This window comes from Microtus oregoni, unplaced genomic scaffold, assembly GCF_018167655.1.
Source record: "Microtus oregoni isolate MIOR12 unplaced genomic scaffold, Mior012 000001F_ref0000356, whole genome shotgun sequence".
Taxonomy (NCBI): domain Eukaryota; kingdom Metazoa; phylum Chordata; class Mammalia; order Rodentia; family Cricetidae; genus Microtus; species Microtus oregoni.
In genome coordinates this window covers 51,444,816-51,463,324 of record NW_024543060.1, presented here as the reverse complement: position 1 = coordinate 51,463,324, position 18,509 = coordinate 51,444,816, and the positions used below count along the sequence as shown (strand labels likewise).

The 18,509-nt window shown below is 49.6% G+C and overlaps 1 protein-coding gene across 6 annotated transcripts in view; it reads left to right on the top strand.

Moving 5' to 3' along the window:
* The first annotated feature begins 3,405 nt into the window (after positions 1-3,405).
* Dock9 (dedicator of cytokinesis 9) overlaps positions 3,406-18,509 on the top strand; it is a 250,834-nt gene continuing 235,730 nt past the window's right edge. For all 6 annotated transcript variants that reach the window (XM_041670162.1, XM_041670154.1, XM_041670102.1 and 3 more), the window contains exon 1: positions 3,406-3,805. In XM_041670162.1, coding sequence (XP_041526096.1) covers positions 3,680-3,805 — 126 coding nt within the window. In that variant the 5' untranslated portion in view covers positions 3,406-3,679. The remainder of the gene's footprint in view (positions 3,806-18,509) is intronic.

The following is an 18,509-nucleotide window of genomic DNA, read 5'->3' as shown; positions in this document are numbered from 1 at the left end:
GTACGTGTTTGCGTGTATGAATGTGCATGTACGTGTGTTTGCATGTATGAATGTATATGTATGATTCGGTGCCTTATTTATGTGTATGTACGTGTGTTTGTCTGTATGAATGTGCATGTATGAATTGGTGCCTTATTTATGTCTATGTACGTGTGCTTGCATGTATGCATGTGTATGTATGTGTTTGTACGAATGTGTATGTATGAGTTGGTGCCTTACTTATGTGTATGTACGTGTGCTTGCCTGTGTGGATGTACATGTATGAGCTGTGTCTTTGGAGGTTAAAGAGGACACTGATGTCTGATTTCTCCAGAGCTGGAGTTACAGGCGGTTGTGGGTCTCCATGTAGATGCTGGGAATTAAAACCCCGGTCCTCTGGAAGAGCAGCCACCTCGACAACTCCTGGGAGTACCCACTCTTAGCAGGTTACTTTTTCTTCTTTCTGAAAATAGATATGCTCTTTCAAGACTTCTGAAAGAGGTTTAAGGCGAACCACATTTCCAGGTGTCTAAAGAATGCTTGTAACCGCAGGACGGGAGCTTGAGGCAGGTGCATCATAAATGGAGACCTCTTACTATTGAGGAGACACTTCAGAAACCAAACAGAACTAATAAGTCATTAGAACAGGTGCGTATCTTAAGGTGAATAAGACTGACGCAGAAAGGCCGTCAAAAGGTGGGTAATAGCTTGAACTGTAAATACTTGTTTGCGCTAGTCATTTATATGCAAAAATCTCAAGCCTGACTGTAATTAAATGTCTTCAGTACTTGCTAGACTCATTGCCAACACAAAGGAAACTTTCTTTTAGATTTGAAAAGGTCAGGCTCAGAGAAGGAGCAGGGACACTAACTGGACCCCCCATGGGAGATTCCGGCCACTCTCCCTGCATGGCTCAGCAGCCGTACGTAATTTTGCCCTAATTGCACGTGGTCCTCGCAGTCTCTCGAGGAGAGAGCCTATATAGTGCTGGAAGGTTCCCGGCATTCCTCGTGCTTGCTGAACCAAAGCCAAGGGCGGTGCGCGTCATTGCTTCAAGAGAGCGATGCTCCTGTAAGTAGCTCCTTACACAGGGAAATGAACCGATAAACTCATTGTTTCCCAAGCTGGACTTCCATGTAACCGTACTTGGGTTTGTCGTTGGCACCCTGTTTACAGGGAGCAGCCATTAATTCACTCCAGAAAGATTTCAAGCCATATCTGAGGATCGGTGGCACTTCTGTGCTGAAGGACCTCCTCCTATTATGAGTCTGTCTCTTCAGGAAAGAGCTGGTGATAGGGTAGTACGGTTCTGGGATTATTATTTTTGCTTTTTCAAGACAAAGTTTTCCTATAGCTTTGGAGTCTGTCTAGGAACTAGCTCTTGAAGACCAGGCTGGCCTCGGACTCACAGAGATCCACCTGCCTCTGCCTCCCGAGTGCTTAAAGGCTTGTGCTACCACCACCTGGCTTATTATTATTTTTTAAAAGAGAGTTCTCTCTACAGAGCCACACTGTCCTGGAACTGGCCCTGTAGACATGGCTGGCCTTGAACCTAAGATCAGGCTGCCTCAGCCTTCTGAGTACTTGGATTAGAGGTGTGCACCACTATGCAGGACCGACTGGGATTTTAAAAAGCATTTGTACTTAGTTAGGTGTTATAGCTTGTAGCAGCAACCTCAGGACTTGGGAGGCTGATGCAGGAGGACTGCCCTGAATCTGAGGGCAGCTTGGACTACAGAGCCCCTGTTTCAAGAAAACAAAACATTCAAACAGAAAAAACAAAACAAAACAAAACAAAACCCTGGAGAGAACTCGTTGTCTTTGCAGACTGACCTATAGGCCAGATCCAGATCCTTCGTTTAATTAAGACCTGTTAGAGCCGCTGTAACGCAGCTGGGGTCCAGTTGGCTTCTTAGACAATTGAGTTCAGAGGGTTCCGTGATCCAGACTAGTATCTCAGTTCATATACCAGGGCTGCCATCTCCAGTGAAGCTCAGAGCCACAAACACAAGTCATGGACAGTCAGACAAAACTGTTAGTTTCGCCACAAAAAGCAGGGTGTGGCTGGCCTGCACCAGCTCTATTATCACGTTGCTCTACTCTGAGAAATGTCTAGGCTATTCCAGCTTTTCACAGAGGAGAAAAAAAATCTGAAGTGTAATTAAAAAAAAAAAGTCCTGGCCTCCATGAACACCACACACATAACCAAAACTAAAAAACACAACAAAAAACGTAAAACAAGGAATTAAAAAAAAATCTTTCAACCTGGCAGGCTCGTTCAGTGTTACATCCTGCGGACTCAACTCAGTAGGGGAAAAAAAGCCATTCCAGCAAGCATTTATTGAGTACCAACTGCATGCCTGAGCTCCAGGTCTTACTGTGTCAGGCCTGCTCATTAAGTCTGATGGAGGTGGTCTTGCCCTCTATAACTAGGTCATTTCCGCCCTTCCCCTTTAAAATTAGCTTTTGGCCAGGGTTTTGGCTTTTGGGGGAGGTGGGTCGCAATTCCAACTTTTTCCAAAAAGTCTCCAGACACTTGACCACGAGGTGTCCTGAGAAATCGCCCCGCCCCTCATTTTGAAGGCCTCCCAAGCCAGGTGGCGGACCGGGCAGGTAGGACCTGCTGACAGGGTGGGGTGGTTAGAGCAGTCGGACCAATCAGTGGAGCCTCCCTGAATTCAGACAGGCTTTGGGCTGGAGAACCCGCCCAGACCGAAGTCCCGGAGCATGCGCTGTAGGCAAAGCTCCGCTTCCTACCCGAGGTCTCCCCACCTGGCTAGGCTCTAAGGCTGTGTCCCCATGCTTTAGGAGGGGGACGGCGGGAAGGGCTGCGCGAGACGGTCCTCTCGGAGGCACGCGTCAGCAGCGACGACTCCGGGGTTCCCAGGCTCGGCCCCGGGGTGCAGACCGATGGCGGTGCCGCTGGGTCACACCAGCCCCTTGCAGCCCGCTGTCCTCAGGCTGCAGCCGAGATAATCCATGTCCAGGAGTCCTGCTGGCGCCCAACGGGACGCAGCACGCGGGCTGAGGTCTGCGATGGGTCCTCGCCTGTCCTGGTCAATGCTGTCCAGTTCCACCGCCGGCTCGACGTCTGGGGATCCACCCGGCCGCGGTCTCCAGGGAGAGATTTGTGTCTTCTCCGTGTCACATTGAAAAAAAAAAAAAGACTACTTTTCAGGATGCCCGGTCCAGGGTATCATGGTGCCACCGAGCCCGCACCCTCAAGGGCTCCGTGAGGCCTCCATAGTTTCTTGGGGTGATCTGCTTGAAGACGCTCAGGGTCCGTGCCCTCCGGGTCTGGTCCGGTCCTCCCTCCCGTTCTCCAGCCCCTCCTCTACCACCCCCCTCCCTCAGGCTCGCCCGGCCCCGCCCCGCCCCGCCGGACACCCCGCCCCTAGGAGGCGGCCGCTCACCGAGGTTGGTGGCGGTGGCACGGGGGGGCCGCAGCGGGCGGGCGCTGCACGCAAGATCGTCCCGAGTGAGGCGAGGCGCCTCCGCCTCAGGCACTGGAGCCCAAGGAGGACACCTCGGGGCGTGACGCGGCACCGAGGGCGTGGCCTGGGCTGCTGCGCCTGACGACCCGGCGGGGACCCGGGATCGCGTGCCGGGGGCGCACCTGGCTGCGGCTGCGGACCGGGCCGGATCGCGAGCGCGCTCCGGGGCCCGCGGCGGCGGTGGAGGCGGCGGCAGCGGCCGGAGGATGGCGCAGCAGCCGCTCCCCGCGACCGCGGAGACTCGGAAGTTCACCCGGGCGCTGAGCAAGCCCGGCACGGCGGCGGAGCTGCGGCAGAGCGTGTCTGAGGTGGTGCGCGGCTCGGTGCTTCTGGTGAGCGGGGCGCGCAGGTGGCGGGCGGGAGGGCGGGTGGCCTGGCTGGTGCTCCGGATTTACCGGAGCGGAGAGGGAAAGAGGGGGTAGGGTGGGGAAGGACGACGACTCAACTTCCAGAGTCCGAGCTTGCCCTCCCGGGGCTGTTCCTGTCCTCCTGGGAAATTTCCGCCCTCTGTCCGCTTCCCTGCCCCCACGTTACCTGTCCTCTGCCAACTGGGAAGTAACTCTGTCCTCCACCCCATCGTCGGCGTTCTGGGGGGCTTGGCAGGTGCCCCGGCCTGGGAGAGTGTAATATGAGGTGGGGTCTTTCCCACCCAGCCCGGGGTCCAGCGTGGCGATGTTCCCACGGATGCTTTGGGTGGGCAGATCTCTGCCCAGTGTCGCGAGCTGGCTGGCGTCCGGAGGCTTCTCATGACTGGTTAGGGGTGGGCTTGCTCATCTCATCCTCGGTACAAATTGCTTCGAAGTCTGGGGATTTGAGGCTAGCAGAGCAAGGCAAAGCAAGATGAGCCTATTCTTGGCAGCAGCTCTGGGGAGAACAGGCCTCTGGGTGGTGAGGAAGGTGAAGTTTTTAAGATCAACTTTTCCGCAGCCAGGGACGGCCCTGGTGTATTTGGAAAAGAGGGCACGCTCAGATCGCTGGTCTGGTGCCGGGAGAGCAGCAGTCTGTGCTGGGGGGGAGCTCTCCTCAGGGCAGCTGGAAACTTTTAGCAGTTCTTCGCGTTTGTTTTCGTGAAGGGGACTTGTTTGTGGGTGTGTTTGTTGGAACATGTGAGGAGATCTGTGGCCTTTGTGGTGCTGTGTGTGTAGGATTGCTAAAGGAGCGTTGTTTATAAACACAGGGCAGATGCTTCTTCGGGGTTCGGTGGCAGATCGATGCCCTTCCTGGGCAGACAGGATTGCAGGAATGATGTTGGTGGAGGTTGGTGTTGATTTCCATATCCAGTCTGCTCAGTTTGAGTTTCCCGTCCTTTGCCATCCCTGCTAACTCACTCTAGACTTTTCAAGCTTCAGTTTGATCTGTGATAAACACAGGTTTTATTTTCCAGTTTCATAGAAGTTGATCGGTTGAAGAATGGAGCAGAAGCTGGGAACAGAACCGGCCCTCTCTGTGATATAACCCTTGCTGAAGCACCATTGCTTGCTGGCTTCTGGAGTTACAGGGGAGAGAGAATATCAAATGAGAAAACCAGCATCCTCAACCGCATCTCTCCTCTTAGCTGGAACTCATCAGGGATATTAGGAAAAAGTAGAATCAACGCAACATTTTTTTTTTTTGTGGTTTTTCGAGACAGGGTTTCTCTGTGGTTTTGGAGCCTGTCCTGGAACTAGCTCTTGTAGACCAGGCTGGTCTCGAACTCACAGAAATCCGCCTGCCTCTGCCTCCCGAGTGCTGGGATTAAAGGCGTGCGCCACCACCGCCCGGCTCAACGCAACATTTTATATTGCTATGATGTCTGTAGTGCCCCCCACTCCCTGAAGTTTTGTGAGCCATTTAGAGAGAACGCAGAGATGGCAACATAGGCATGGCAGCACGAATCACCCATGGGCTGCAGCCCTTGAATATCTGTGTCCTGGTGAGGACCTGCTGACAGCGGCCTGTGTACAGTAGTATTTCCATAGGTGACACGCCTCTGCTGCCTTGCTCTAATGACCCTGCTAGGACTATACGATTTCCTTGGAAACTCTTTAAGTATAAATAGCTTGTGTCTCAGCTCTTAATTTTTTCTGTCTGTGGTCGCTTGTCTGATGAATTCTGTGGTGAAATAATTACAAGATACGAGGAAGCAGATGAGCCATCGTACATGTAGCGTAGGCTCCTGGGCTGGATGGGGGATGCATTACAGGGTGTCTGGGAGAGTTGTCAAGACACTAAAAATTACCCATGAATCTCACCTTCTACTCTCTTCCTCTTGCTGCCCCGGTGCCTGCCAGGAAGTCACAGCGGGTGCACCTGTCACATAAATTCCGGTCCATCTCTGTCCTCTGAGGACCTCAGGTGATCCCAGTTCTCTCAGGAGGCTGAGCAGCCACCATACCCTGGTCCGTCCATCCATGCTTAGATGAAAGTGTTGTTTGTCTCTGCCTTTGGTAACTTGGGTTAGAGCTAGCCCCATGTCCACAGCATACCCAATGATCAGCGAATGGTTTCCATCCCTGAAGATGGCCCGAGACAGCCATGTGTGGCGCCATCTAGCTCTTCCCAGGCCTCTCATACGATGAATGAGACAGTTCAGTGCATAAGCAAGGTTGCCACGGTAAGAACTTTGACGTAAGAAGTGACATGCTTGCACAGATTTCATTGCTCCAGAGATTCTCCCCTCCCCTTTTATGGACTCAGATCTGTGGGCTCTTCCAGATCATTCTGTGTTAATTTGAGGAGCTTAAGAATCAATATACAAAAATCGAGAACCTTTGTTTCGTTATCTGAACTAAATAATTACCAAGGTTTTGCCAGATTTGGTTTATGTGCGCCTCATCTTCCCTCCCTCCCTCCCCCCCCCCCGCCCCTCTCTCTCTCTCTCTCTCTCTCTCTCTCTCTCTCTCTCGCCTTCCTTTCCTGCTGACTATGAGTCTCGGGCCTCTTAACACATCTCATGCCTGTATATATAGTATTTATTTTTAAAAACTAGAATAGTTCTCTTCATGACTGGAATGCTTTTTTATGACACTAATAATCTAATGTTCAAAATTCATGAATTAAAAAACCTATTTGATTGCTTTTTAAAGATTCACACAACTTTTTTTTAATTTATTTATTATGTATACAGTATTATCAGTATTCTGTCTGCATGTATTCCTACAGTCCAGAAGAGGGCACCAGATGTCACTACAGATGGTTGTGAGCCACCATGTGGTTGCTGGGAATTGAACTCAGGACCTTTGGAAGAGCAGGCAGTGCTCTTAACCACTGAGCCATCTCTCCAGCCCCCCACACAACTTTTGCAGGGCTTAAAAACGTGCTTAGCTTACTCATGAATCTTAGAACGATTCGTGTTGGAGAAAGACTCCATGAGGGTGGGATTCTAGGTGTTCATCCTTGAAGTTGAGCAGTTGGGCGCATGGGTTGTGTTTCTAGCTCTGTCCTTTACCGACTGTGCATTCTCAGGTGTGCAGCTTAACATTCGTAGGCCTCAGTTTCCCCACCTGCGGAGTGGGCGTGGTGTTCAGAGTTTCCGGGCAGGGAAATGAACGGCTCGGTTATAGCTCTTGGTGCTAGCATGGATTCTGGCAGCTGCTTACCTTCGCTGGGTCTGGTGCTCTTTCTCTGGACCTCAGGTCTCTTGCTCTGTAACGGTTCGGACCAGACTGTTTGCCGAATCTTTCACCCTAACTCCACAGGCTCTGCTTCCGAGTGTCTTTATGAGCAGCACAAATACTCCTGGAGACGTTCCTAGCTGTAGGACAAGTAGTCTTTGATTTCTGGTTATGACTGAGAATCTTCACAGACACAGAATATGCTTTCCGTGATTTAGAATAGTCGAGAGGGCCGAGGGCCGCAGGTTTAAAATGTATGCTTACCTGGCAGGAATGCCAGAACCGAGTTCCGTCTCAGGGTCGAGTTGTGGCTGCTTTTGAATTCCTGAAGGAATTTTAACTGTCAGCTGTGTTACAGACAGCATTGTCACAACCTAGGTTGAAGAGAATATACCACCAAGGCATACGAAGACTGCTTCTTTGAAAGATTCGTGTGTCATGATACTCCAGCTAGGTTTGTCCATATCCTTACACGTGGGAACTAGCACACAAGTCATCTGGCTGCCTGTCCCTACGTCCTTGCTGATCTTATCTCAGTGTGTTCCCCTTCAAATTCTCCTTGGATGTCAAGTCCTTGCCAAGGATACCGTTCCACACCCCGCTGAGATACAGCTCTGTGAAGTGAAGTGACCCAGGTCAAGTCATCCCTGGTTCTTCTTTTGTGTTACTAGAGAAGGGAGGCGGGTCAGAGGCGTGGGGAGAAACTATCCTGCCTGCACTCCGTGCTTGCGGCCTCTCCCACCCATGTAGTGTCATCTGAGGTAACCCGAGACCCGAAATCCTCAGATAAGGTACAACCTCATTTTGGCTGTAACTTTAAATGGGATATGTTAGCACACTGTCAACTGAACTGGCCTGCGTGCTCCCTCTCTTGTCTTCCTCCACCCTCTGGTGGAGTCCTAACAAACAGAAATGTCCCAGAATACAGGAAGCAGGGTGGAGACCCATCTCCAGCTAGATAATGAACAGCAGGTTCCATTTCTTTCTTCGTAGTGCTTTTGAATGTTAGGGGCAGCACGCTCTCTCATGAGTAATGCCCTGAATTGGGTTGCATGGGGAGGAAGGAATTTGTAAGCAGATGTTTATTCTGGGCTCAGGCGCTGCTGGGTGCCCAGAAGATGCTGCTGCAGCAGTTAGTTCTCTGTCTGGGGAGAGCACACATTCCAAAGAGGCAGACAACGCAGACACCTTCAGTCAGACTGATGATAGTACACAAGAACACTATCGAAACCTAGGTAGATGTGGCGTTTGGAGGCTGCCACGCGGACACAAACTTGTCACCCCAGCTCAGTGACCTGTCACCCCAGACTGAGGCAGGGGGAGCACCGTGAGTTTGTGACTGGCCCGAGCGACAGAGCCTGTCTCAATAATCGCGGAGCAAAAAAAGAAAATGTTTAAGGCATGCGCCTTCGATTCCAGGACTGTTGAGGCAGAGGTGGGCAGATCTGTGCACTCCAGACAACCAGGGCCACATCGTAAAACAACCAAGTTCCCCTAATAAGGCATGCAGAGCTATTTACAAATGTGAGCTTTTATTGTCTTAGTGTGGGAAGGACTGGATATCTTGATAACGTGAACCGGAGACAGCGTTTATGTAGCACGTACAATGTTCTCTGATGCCTGTGAGAACTTCACTTATGGGGAGGTTAGGTCTTCTGAGGTCATCCCCATAAGTGAAAGGGCTGGGTCTTGAACTTCTCACCCTCAACTCTCAGATACTGCCAACTGCTGCCACATCTTCCCGTGGAACTTGTATTCTGTATCCCAGGTGCCCTCAGTGGCAGTCAGTAAACTCACGAGAGACGGCACTTGTCCTCTGGTGTTATCTGCCGTGTTGTGAGTGCCGTGTGTCTTCCGCAGGGCGAGCCCCGTGATTGGTTATCCAGTACTAGTCGGGCAGTCCCGAGATTGTATACATACAAGAAACACCAAATGCACCGAGCAGGTTAGCACACTTTTATATTGATACGCGGGATATATGTGGAAGATAATACGAAGAGGTCTTGAGTTTGAGAAGGGAGTAAGGGTGAACATGAAATGGGTTGGGCGAGGAAAGGGATGGGGGACATGATGTAATTATACTTTAATTTAAAAACCTTATGAATCTTACACAAAGTTTTAAAAAGAAAAGCATCCCGACAGATATAAAAAGCAAAAGTCATATCACATTAGTAGGCAGTTCCTGAAAGAAGGGACTATAGTTAGCCAATTTATAACAAAGCAACAACAAAATGTTTATTCTTGCTAATTAAAAAAGAATCAACCAAAGCAAGATACCCTTTCTGCCCGATTTGCTGATAGAGAAGATGCGTTTGCAAGGATGGGTACATGTTGTTTGTAGAGCTAGTTTGCCCCACAATTGCAGGTCCCTGCTCACACGGTGTCTCCTGGAGCTTTATAACATGACAGATGGTGTAACCTCTTTGCACTCTGACACACATGCACACACACACATCAAGAACCTTGGTGTGTTCCCATTCCATGGCCCGGTGTTTACAATCACAGACCCATCTGGCCTGAAATGTGCACTGGAGTCAGTGTTGCTCATTCAGGGCAGAAAGTGTGACATGCCGACCGTGTGCAAACTGGGTAAAAGTCATACAGTAGTCTGAGTAAGACACAGGTCCCTTAAAAAAACCCAAGACTGTCCTCATGAGACAGCATGAAAGGCAGTGGGTTAGTCTGAGGCTTACAGGACACCCTTGCTTTGCTTTGTTACTAACCGGATGGAAGGCGGTGGGTTAGTCTGAGGCTTTGGACAGGGCGCTTATGGGACACCCTTGCTTTGTTACTAACCGGATGGAAGGCGGTGGGTTAGTCTGAGGCTTTGGACAGGGCACTTATGGGACACCCTTGCTTTGTTACTAACCGGATGTAGCATGAAGAGCGCTGAGTTACCGAGGGCCCAGAATTTCTTGTGTGAGACGTGGGCGTGCCCATAGCGCTGATTCAGAGTTTTGTGGATTAAATGAGTAAATCCTGTCAAAGCTCCAAGAATATTGTCTGACACATTACTGAGGTTTAGTAAATGTGGCTGGTTGGAGCTAAAATCCCTACTTAAAGGAAGTAAAATCCAGGTTGAACTATTTATAAGTATGAACCAAGGCGCGATTTTACAAAAGTCTATGCAGTGAAATAGGGAACATTGGGAAGGGATATGAAGAAAAAAACGTTTAGCCGTAATGTGTGTTCATTCCAGAGAAACTCAGATTAGAAAACAAACAAACAAACCGTGATTTTGGGCACAAGCCATCCGATGTGATAGGGGTAGTCTTATAAGAATGAGGTTGAAGGGGTGTTTCTATGATAACGTCGTTTTATCTAGCATAAATCTGTGTGGTGTGCTTATGGTGCCTGTGTAGTCTTCATCATGAACTCGATTGCAGCGTGGTCGTGGCTCATGTTGTTTGGATAGGGGCTATAGAAAGGTCACGTTTTGTATTTTATCTCCCCACGTCCTTTCCCTAGTCCTTCAATCTGTGATCGCTTTTGCTATTTTGAGGTTTATCGGCAGGAGCGGTGAATGTGACCGTGCTGTGATCTGGGGTAAGCGGGCTGTGCTGTAGTTTTTTTGTTTTGTATGACGACCAGTTAATGTCATTCCTGATGTGTATTTGAGCACCTCCGATTCTATGCCACCTAGAAATAAAAATGACATCCCTCAGATCGAACAAACTGGGGAAAGAAAGGTTGCGATCAGCGAGTTAGCTGAGATGCTGCCTGCAGACTGTCCCAGGCCGTCGGTGGTCACTGGGGCCCTTGGTTGCTCAGTCCAGGCTATGGAACCTTCCTGTTTTCTTCTTCACCTCCTGGGTCTGCCTGTGTCCTCATCACCCTTAGCTTCCTGGCCTCTGTGATGGGCGTCTGTCCATGTGGGGTGAACCTTAGTCCTTAGCCTGACTCCTCTGGCCTCTCTTTGACTTCTTCCTCCCTGTGTCCCCACTGCTGCCATCTCCACTGCCTCCTACCCGCGCCCCCCGTACCACCCTGCCACAGGTACGCTCCGCTGGCCTGTAGAATCTAATCTCTCCCCTAATTGGGCTCTCAGAAGCTTAGCTCAGTGCGAGTTGGTCTCCCGCTTTCCTGTTATCTTCTGGTACCTGTCTTCACCTTTCTGTGCTTGAGTTTGGTGATGAATCCTAAGTTCTCACTTTCTGTCTCAAATCAGAGTCCTTTTTACGTTTTTGTCTTTGTTTTTATAGACAGAGTTTCACTTTGTAGCCCTGACTGGCCTGGGACCCACTATGTAGGCAAGATTGGCCTTGAATTCCCAGAGATCCATCCTCCTCAGCTTCTTGGGTGCTGTGGGACTAAAGGCGCATGCTACAGGCTGGCCAGTTTTGTTTCCTAATGAGGAAACCGTCTTATCACCGTTGATTGAATTTCTCTTCGTCAGGCTCTGCCGCGTCGTGACTCGGTCCTTAGGGTCCGAGAACCCCAAATCTCAGTGCCGTAGAGCCACAGAGTGTTCTCAGCACCCTACCTCAACACTGAGAGCAGGTTGTGTGCCCACGTGATCTTGTCCTGTGACCTGGGTTGATGCAAACAGCCACCGTGTTGAATCATCTTGAATCTTTGTGGAGGATGGTGACTTGGCCTACCAGGCTCACACGCCTAATTGACTAAAGGACGTCCTGTGGCCACGCCTGACTCCAAAGGGCAGTTCTTCAGTCCTCTGCAGGTGTGCTTTGAGATAGCCTCGCAATGCAGTTCAGCCTGGTCCGAGTTTCTGCTGAGTGGTGGATGATGACCTTGAACTCCCAGATTAAGGCAGGTTTGGCCACACTCAGCTGTGGCTGGCCTTTCTGCGTGCCTGGGAGGGAGAGTGCAAATCTTCGGTTCCCCTTCTGTCTGTGTCCTGCCCTGCAGAGCTGGGGCCAGGGTCCCCCTTCTCTGGGCTCTGGACTTGGTTCTCACCCCATCCTGGAGCACCGCAGGTTTGCTGCTCTATCTTGAAGACCCCCATGCTCTGTAGGAGGTGCCCCTCCCACTGCTCACTACTGGGCTCTCAGTTGGTCATTATGCCAACCTCACAGAAGGTTTTCCAGCAGCTTGGCTTAGTAATTACCCCCCCGCCCCATCCCGTTCAGCTGCCGGCATGCCCCCTGTTCTCTGCATCCGCACTCCGGCTGCCTCTCCACTATGATGGACCCCCCCCTTTCTCTCCTTTTCCTTTTGCTATTCAACATGATTTATGCTTATTTGTATATGAATTTAATACTATCTTCTGCTCTTCACTGTGTTTTCCTCAGTTCTTCATACACAACAGAATCTGTGTGCACACATACATACACAACAAACATATGTGTGTGTACAATTTATTTATTTATTTTTTTTGAGACGAGATCTTGCTCTGTAGCCCAGGCATGGCCTGGCACGCACTGTACGCTAGGCTGGCCCCTCAGGCTCATAGGCCATGCTCCTGTCTCAGCCTCCTGAGAGCTGGGATTATGGGCATGAGCTGCTATGTCCTACAGCATTTTATCCCTCAGTGAATAAGCAAACTCACTAAAGATAATACACCTGCCAGGCTTCATTTCCCCGTCTCAGCTCCCCAAGTCCTCTGGGTTTCCTCCCTTGTGCCCTAGTGTCTGCTGACTTTATTCTACTCCGCTGTCCATTGTCCGGATTAGAGTCCACACCACACAGTCCAGTATGCTGTTTCTTGTTGCCACCCGTGGAAATCCCACCCTCCTCCCTGACGGGCATCATCACGTTAGCTCTGTGCTTGCATCTAGAAGATGCAGGTCAGCTTGTCGCTCTTTCCTGGGTAGTATTTTGCACACACTTCGAATACTCAGGGAGACTCATTTTCTTCTATTCTTCTTTGTTTCCCCAGACTTTGTAGAGCATCCAAGGGTGGCTTTTAAACTGGGTGTTTGGGAACTCAGTTTTCTAAAAACAGAACAAAGGTCAAATACTGCCAGTTAAAATCATCAGGCAGGTGTGGTGGCCATCCAGGCTGTGAGGAGGCTGAGGCAGGAGGATGGCTGCAAGTTGAGGCCCCCGGAGCTGTGGGCAATACTGTTCATTTGTTCAAACAGTTCGAGTCCCTCAAATCAGGAAGAAGTACCAGGACGGTAGTTGTCTGTTTTAGACTTTGATTTGCTTGCTTTTCACTTATCCTGTTTGTTTTTTCCTCCCGTTTGTATCTTGAATCCTCTGTGGGTCACATCTGGATCCAAAAGGGCACATTTTATCTGGTCAGAGCTTTGAGCCATCACAGTACAGACCCCCCACCCTCTCTTTGTTGACTGGGATAAGCAAAATTCAGATAGCGTGTGGTCAGTGACTGCTTCTCACTTACTGTCTGTTAATCTGAAAGCGAAGGTTCGGGTGAAGGCGTGAGTCATCTCGGGTCACGTTCGACTCCCATGGAGTTTATGCTAAAACTCTGTTCTTTGTCTGACATACTGTATTTTCAGAAACTTTGAGACGTTCATCTCTGTTTTATGTGGATGAGCGTCTGCACGTTTGAGTGCACCATGGGAGCGTCCGATGCCCCAGAGGTCAGAAGAATGTGTCGGGTCTGGAACTTTAGTTACAGCCAGTTGTAAGCCGCTCTGTCTGTGCTGGGAACTGACCCTGGGGCCGTCTGCAGGAGCAGTAAGTGCTCTTAACCTTCATCTTTACAGCCGTCCTTACAGCCCCTAGACATTGTGTCTTGCCAGAAAATGCGTGTTTGGTCATGTGGATATGAAACTGTTCTAACGAAGGATGTTTAGCATGTTAGAAACAGGCTGTGGTCGTCTGTGTGTGCACAAACCGGCTTACCTGGGAAAAGAACAAGCAGCGTTTTACTTGTGACAACACTTGATGTGCTCACAGATGCGATGGAAGTGTCCTTTGCTGTAGTTCTAGATTCCATGTTGGTTTCTTCGCAGAGTGTGTCGGTGGCCTACCAGTGTTTTTTGTGTTTAGGGCGGCATTCCTGCTCTCAATGTCAGCAGGTAAGGCTGGGGCTCAGGGGCTCCGGTCTGCTCTTCCCCTTCCTGTTTCTGTTTCTTCATCCTGAGAGTGGACAGCCTAATAGCACTTATCCCGGAGATCTTTGGGAAGACTGAGTGACTGCATCTTCAGCCCTTAGCACAGGAGCACTGGAGTAGAGCTTGGCTCACGCTTAAGTGCCCGCTCAGCGCTTGCTGTTGTCGGTCCTGAGGACAAGATAAAGGGGAATTGCACCCCCCTTAAGCATGCTGCTCATGGAGAGCCATTCCTGATGCACATTTGTACTCTTGAGTAAGGATGAAGCAGGATAGAGGCGTCCAGGTAGCCACAGCTGTGAATTGTCGCAGCAAGAGAGGACATACAGAAAAAGGCAGGAATGTGGCATACTCTTTGCATGTTTGAAGGTTCTCAGGTGTTTGATTTTCATGAGTTAATAATCTAGAAAGTATGTGCACCTTATTGCCTGTGCAGGTGTGCATTGGCAGTGTGTTCCTGAGGTGTGAACTCCTGTACAGATATGCATGGCCATGTGTTCCTCAGGTGTGAGTGCCTGCACAGGTATGCATGGCCATGTGTTCTGGAGGTGTGAGCGCTTGCATGGGTGTGCATGACTGTGTGTTCCTGAGGTGTGAACTCCTGTACAGGTGTGCATGGCCATGTGTTCCGGAGGTGTGAACTTCTGTACAGGTGTTCATGGCCATGTGTTCTGTAGGTGTGAGCGCCTGCACAGGTGTTCATGGCCATGTGTTCCGGAGGTGTGAACTCCTGTACAGGTGTGCATGGCCGTGTATTCTGGAGGTGTGAGCGCTTGCATGGGTGTGCATGATCGTGTGTTCCTGAGGTGTGAATTCCTGTACAGGTGTGCATGGCAGTGTGTTCCTGAGGTGTGAACTCCTGTACAGGTGTGCATGGCCATGTGTTCCGGAGGTGTGAACTCCTGTACAGGTGTGCATGGCCATGTGTTCTGGAGGTGTGAACTCCTGTACAGGTGTGCATGGCCATGTGTTCTGGAGGTGTGAGCGCCTGCACAGGTATGCATGACTGTGTGTTCCGGAGGTGTGAACTCCTGCACAGGTATGCATGACTGTGTGTTCCGGAGGTGTGAACTCCTGCGGAGGTGTGCATGACCGTGTGTTCCCGAGGTGTGAACTCCTGTACAGGTGTGCATGACTGTGTTCCTGAGGTGTGAACTGTACAGGTGTGCATCGTCATGTGTTCCCGAGGTATGAGCTCCTGCACAGGTGTGCATGGTGTTGTGTTCCTGAGGTAAGGCCACGTGTGCATTTTGGTAGCAAAATATTGCCAGCTGGGATTGGGGAGATTGCTCAGTTGGTGTGGTAGTTTGAATATAATTGGCCCCCATAGCTCATAGGGGGAGGCATTATTGGGAGTTGTGTCTTTGTTGGAGTAGGTGTGGTCTTGTTGGAGGAAGTGTGTCACTGTGGAGGTGGGCTTTGAGGTCTCATATATTCTCAAGTCACACCCAGTGTCTCAGACCACTTCCTGTGGGCTGAGGATCAAGATGTAAGGACTCTCAGCCCCTTCTCCCACACTATGTCCGCGTGCATGCCGCCATGTCCCACCTTGACATGAATGGCCTAAACCTCTGAACTGTAAACCGCCACCCCAGTGAAATGTTTTCCTTTGTAAGAGTTGCTGTGGTCATGGCGACTCTTCACAGCAATAGAAACCCTAAGACAGTTGGTAAAGTGCTTACCGTGCAGACGTGAGAACCTGCGTGATTGTGTGCGCTGGTGTCTCCCGGCAATCTCTTCGCTGGGGGGTGGAGACAGGAGGATGTCTGTAGTTCGCTGGCCCAACAGCCTATTCCAGTCTGTGAGCTTCAGGCCCCAGTGGGAGACCCTGCCTCAGAGTAGAAGGTGGGTGGGTCCTTAGGAATGACATCTGAGGTTGGCTTCTGCCTTCCACACGCATCTGTCCACGCTGGAACGCACACTCATGCGTGTACACACACACACACACACACACACACACACACACACACACCCCTCTCTCTCTGTCAAATGGTTAAGAACCTTGGGTTCACTGCTTATAAAAGAGGTTCATGGGAAACCATGAAATTTTGTGTTTGAGAGTTTTATAATGTCTACCCCTACCCTCTGGGGAAAAAAATACCCAACCCAAACCTCATCTTGCCTGAGCCTCTGGAATATCCGGATGATTTTAACTTTATGTTTTTGTTGTTGTTTGTTTGTTCTATTTTTAGTTTTGTTTTTTAGTGGGGAAACTAAACACCAGGGGTAGGAAGTGACTTATTTACGATCACACAGCTAAAATTTACCTTTTATTTTTCTTTTAACAGAATGGTTAGAGACTGCTTGTATGTGCATATTTTATTATGTATTTTTTTCCTTTTTTGAGACACACTTAAGCTGTAGCTCAGGCTGGCCTTGAACTCACTATGTAGCTCAGGTGGGCCTCAACCTGGAGACAGCCCCCCTGCCTCAGGCTCCTGGGTGCTGGGATTACAGACATGAGCCACATGTTTGGCCAAGATACCAGTGTAGATCACAGATCTGTGAGAGCCTCTGGAAAGTACCACAAATTCTCCGGAAAGTAGAATCGTGTGGTATGCAGAAGAGAGCTTACATTCTGGAGATGGAGGGTCACTTACAGGTTAACTGGTCTAGCGTCCTAGTTTTAGAGGCAGATGAGGTCCATCACAGCTAGGAGATGGTCTGTGATAGCTAGTGTCAGAGGCCAGAGCAAAATCTGCTTTATTGACTCCTGGTCCAACAGATTTTCCCCTGATGGCCGGAAATGATTGCTTTGGCGTTGTCTTCGCCTCCACAGACTAACTCCACAGACCACGCTAATCGGATCAAGGAAGAATGTGAAGCCTCGGTTGGCACTCCCCTGTGTGCGTTTTATTAGTCCCGGGCCAGACTGAAGGTGACATTGACATTCACAAGTCTCTAAGACCAGAAAGGGGTTTTGTGTTTCTGTGTAAGGAGTATTAGGATGCAAGAGGCAGAAACAAAGTGAACCATCAACAGAATTCCTGGGATGAAAACTGTATCAGCAACGGGTGAAGGACGAAAGAATTGTAGTCAAAGAACCGCGTCTGTAAGGGAGGGCCTTGTACCGTCATACAGGTAGTGTTTCCGCGGAAATAGTTAGTGGGTCCCTCTTTAAAGATAAAGTTTGTGTGTGTGTGTGTGTGAGAGAGAGGGAGAGAGCGAGAGCGAGAGAGAGAGGGATGCCATCACTCTCCTGGGTCTTATTTTTTTTTAAATATTTATTTTGTGTGTATGAATGTTTTACTTGTATGTTTGTATGTGCACTGCATGGGTACATGGAGTCGTTGGAGGCCAGAAGAGGCTACCAGAACCCCTGGGGCCTCTGCATACGCTGGGCCTTCTACCTAGAGTACATTAATATAAAATGGTGTGAATGCAGGGCACTCTACCTTTCTGACTGCTTCGCCTTGGCTGAACATAACGGAACATGGCGATTTGGGTGCATACTGTTTTATTATAGGGAAGGTTGTGTATCCTTGTTGTGGTTGTTGTTGTTGTGGAGACAGGGTCTCACTATAGAACTCTGGTTTGCCCAGAGCTCCCACTGTAGACCCGGCTGCTGACATTGAACCCACCGAGATCCACTTGCCTTCATCTCCCCAGGGCTGGGATCAAAGAAAGGTGTGTGCTACCATGCCTGGCATATTTCTTTTTAAAAATTTTACTGTTGATCATGTACATGTGTTGTGTGCGTGTTTTATGTATCCGTGCGTGCAGGCGCCCACAGAGGTGAGGGGTGGTGTATTCCCTGAGTTGTGAGCTGCCCAGTGTGAGCCTGGTCTTCTGGAAGAGCAGTGGGCTTAGCTGCTGAGCGGCCCCTCCTGCCCAGGAGTTGTCTTCCTGAGATTGTTCCGAGGAAATTTTAATTTAACCGGCCTTTCTCGCAGTGCTGTTTTCCTGAGTGGGAAACAGAGTTCCCACAGTGACCGCGGAGGTGCCGTAAAAACCGATTTGTCTATAAACGATTGTTTTTGCTAAAACTGGCAGAGTAGGTAATCTCTGGATTAGCATCTTAGGCTTTTAGTATGTTCATTTTGCATTTTAGTTTTCTTTATTGTTCGAAAAGTTTCTGTTAATGTGATAAGAGAACGCTGTTTTTTTTTTTCCTAGAAAATTTTATGTTTTTTTCTTATGAATCTGAAGACTGTATATGCCAGAATTCCTTGGAGTTGATTTTGTGAAAAACCAATAAAGATAGTAGTTAGAATTTTTTTTTTAAAGATTTATTTATTAAGCATACAATGTACTGCTGGCAAGGAAGGCACCAGATCTCATTACAGATGGTTGTGAGCCACCATGTGGTTGCTGGGAATTGAACTCGGGACCTCTGGAAGAGCAACCAGTGCTCTTACCCTTTGAGCCATCTCTCCAGCCCAGTAGTTAGAATTTTTTGAGTTACATGTCTCTGTTTCTCTCTCTCTCTTACTCTCTCTTTCTGTGATGTGTGTGTGTGT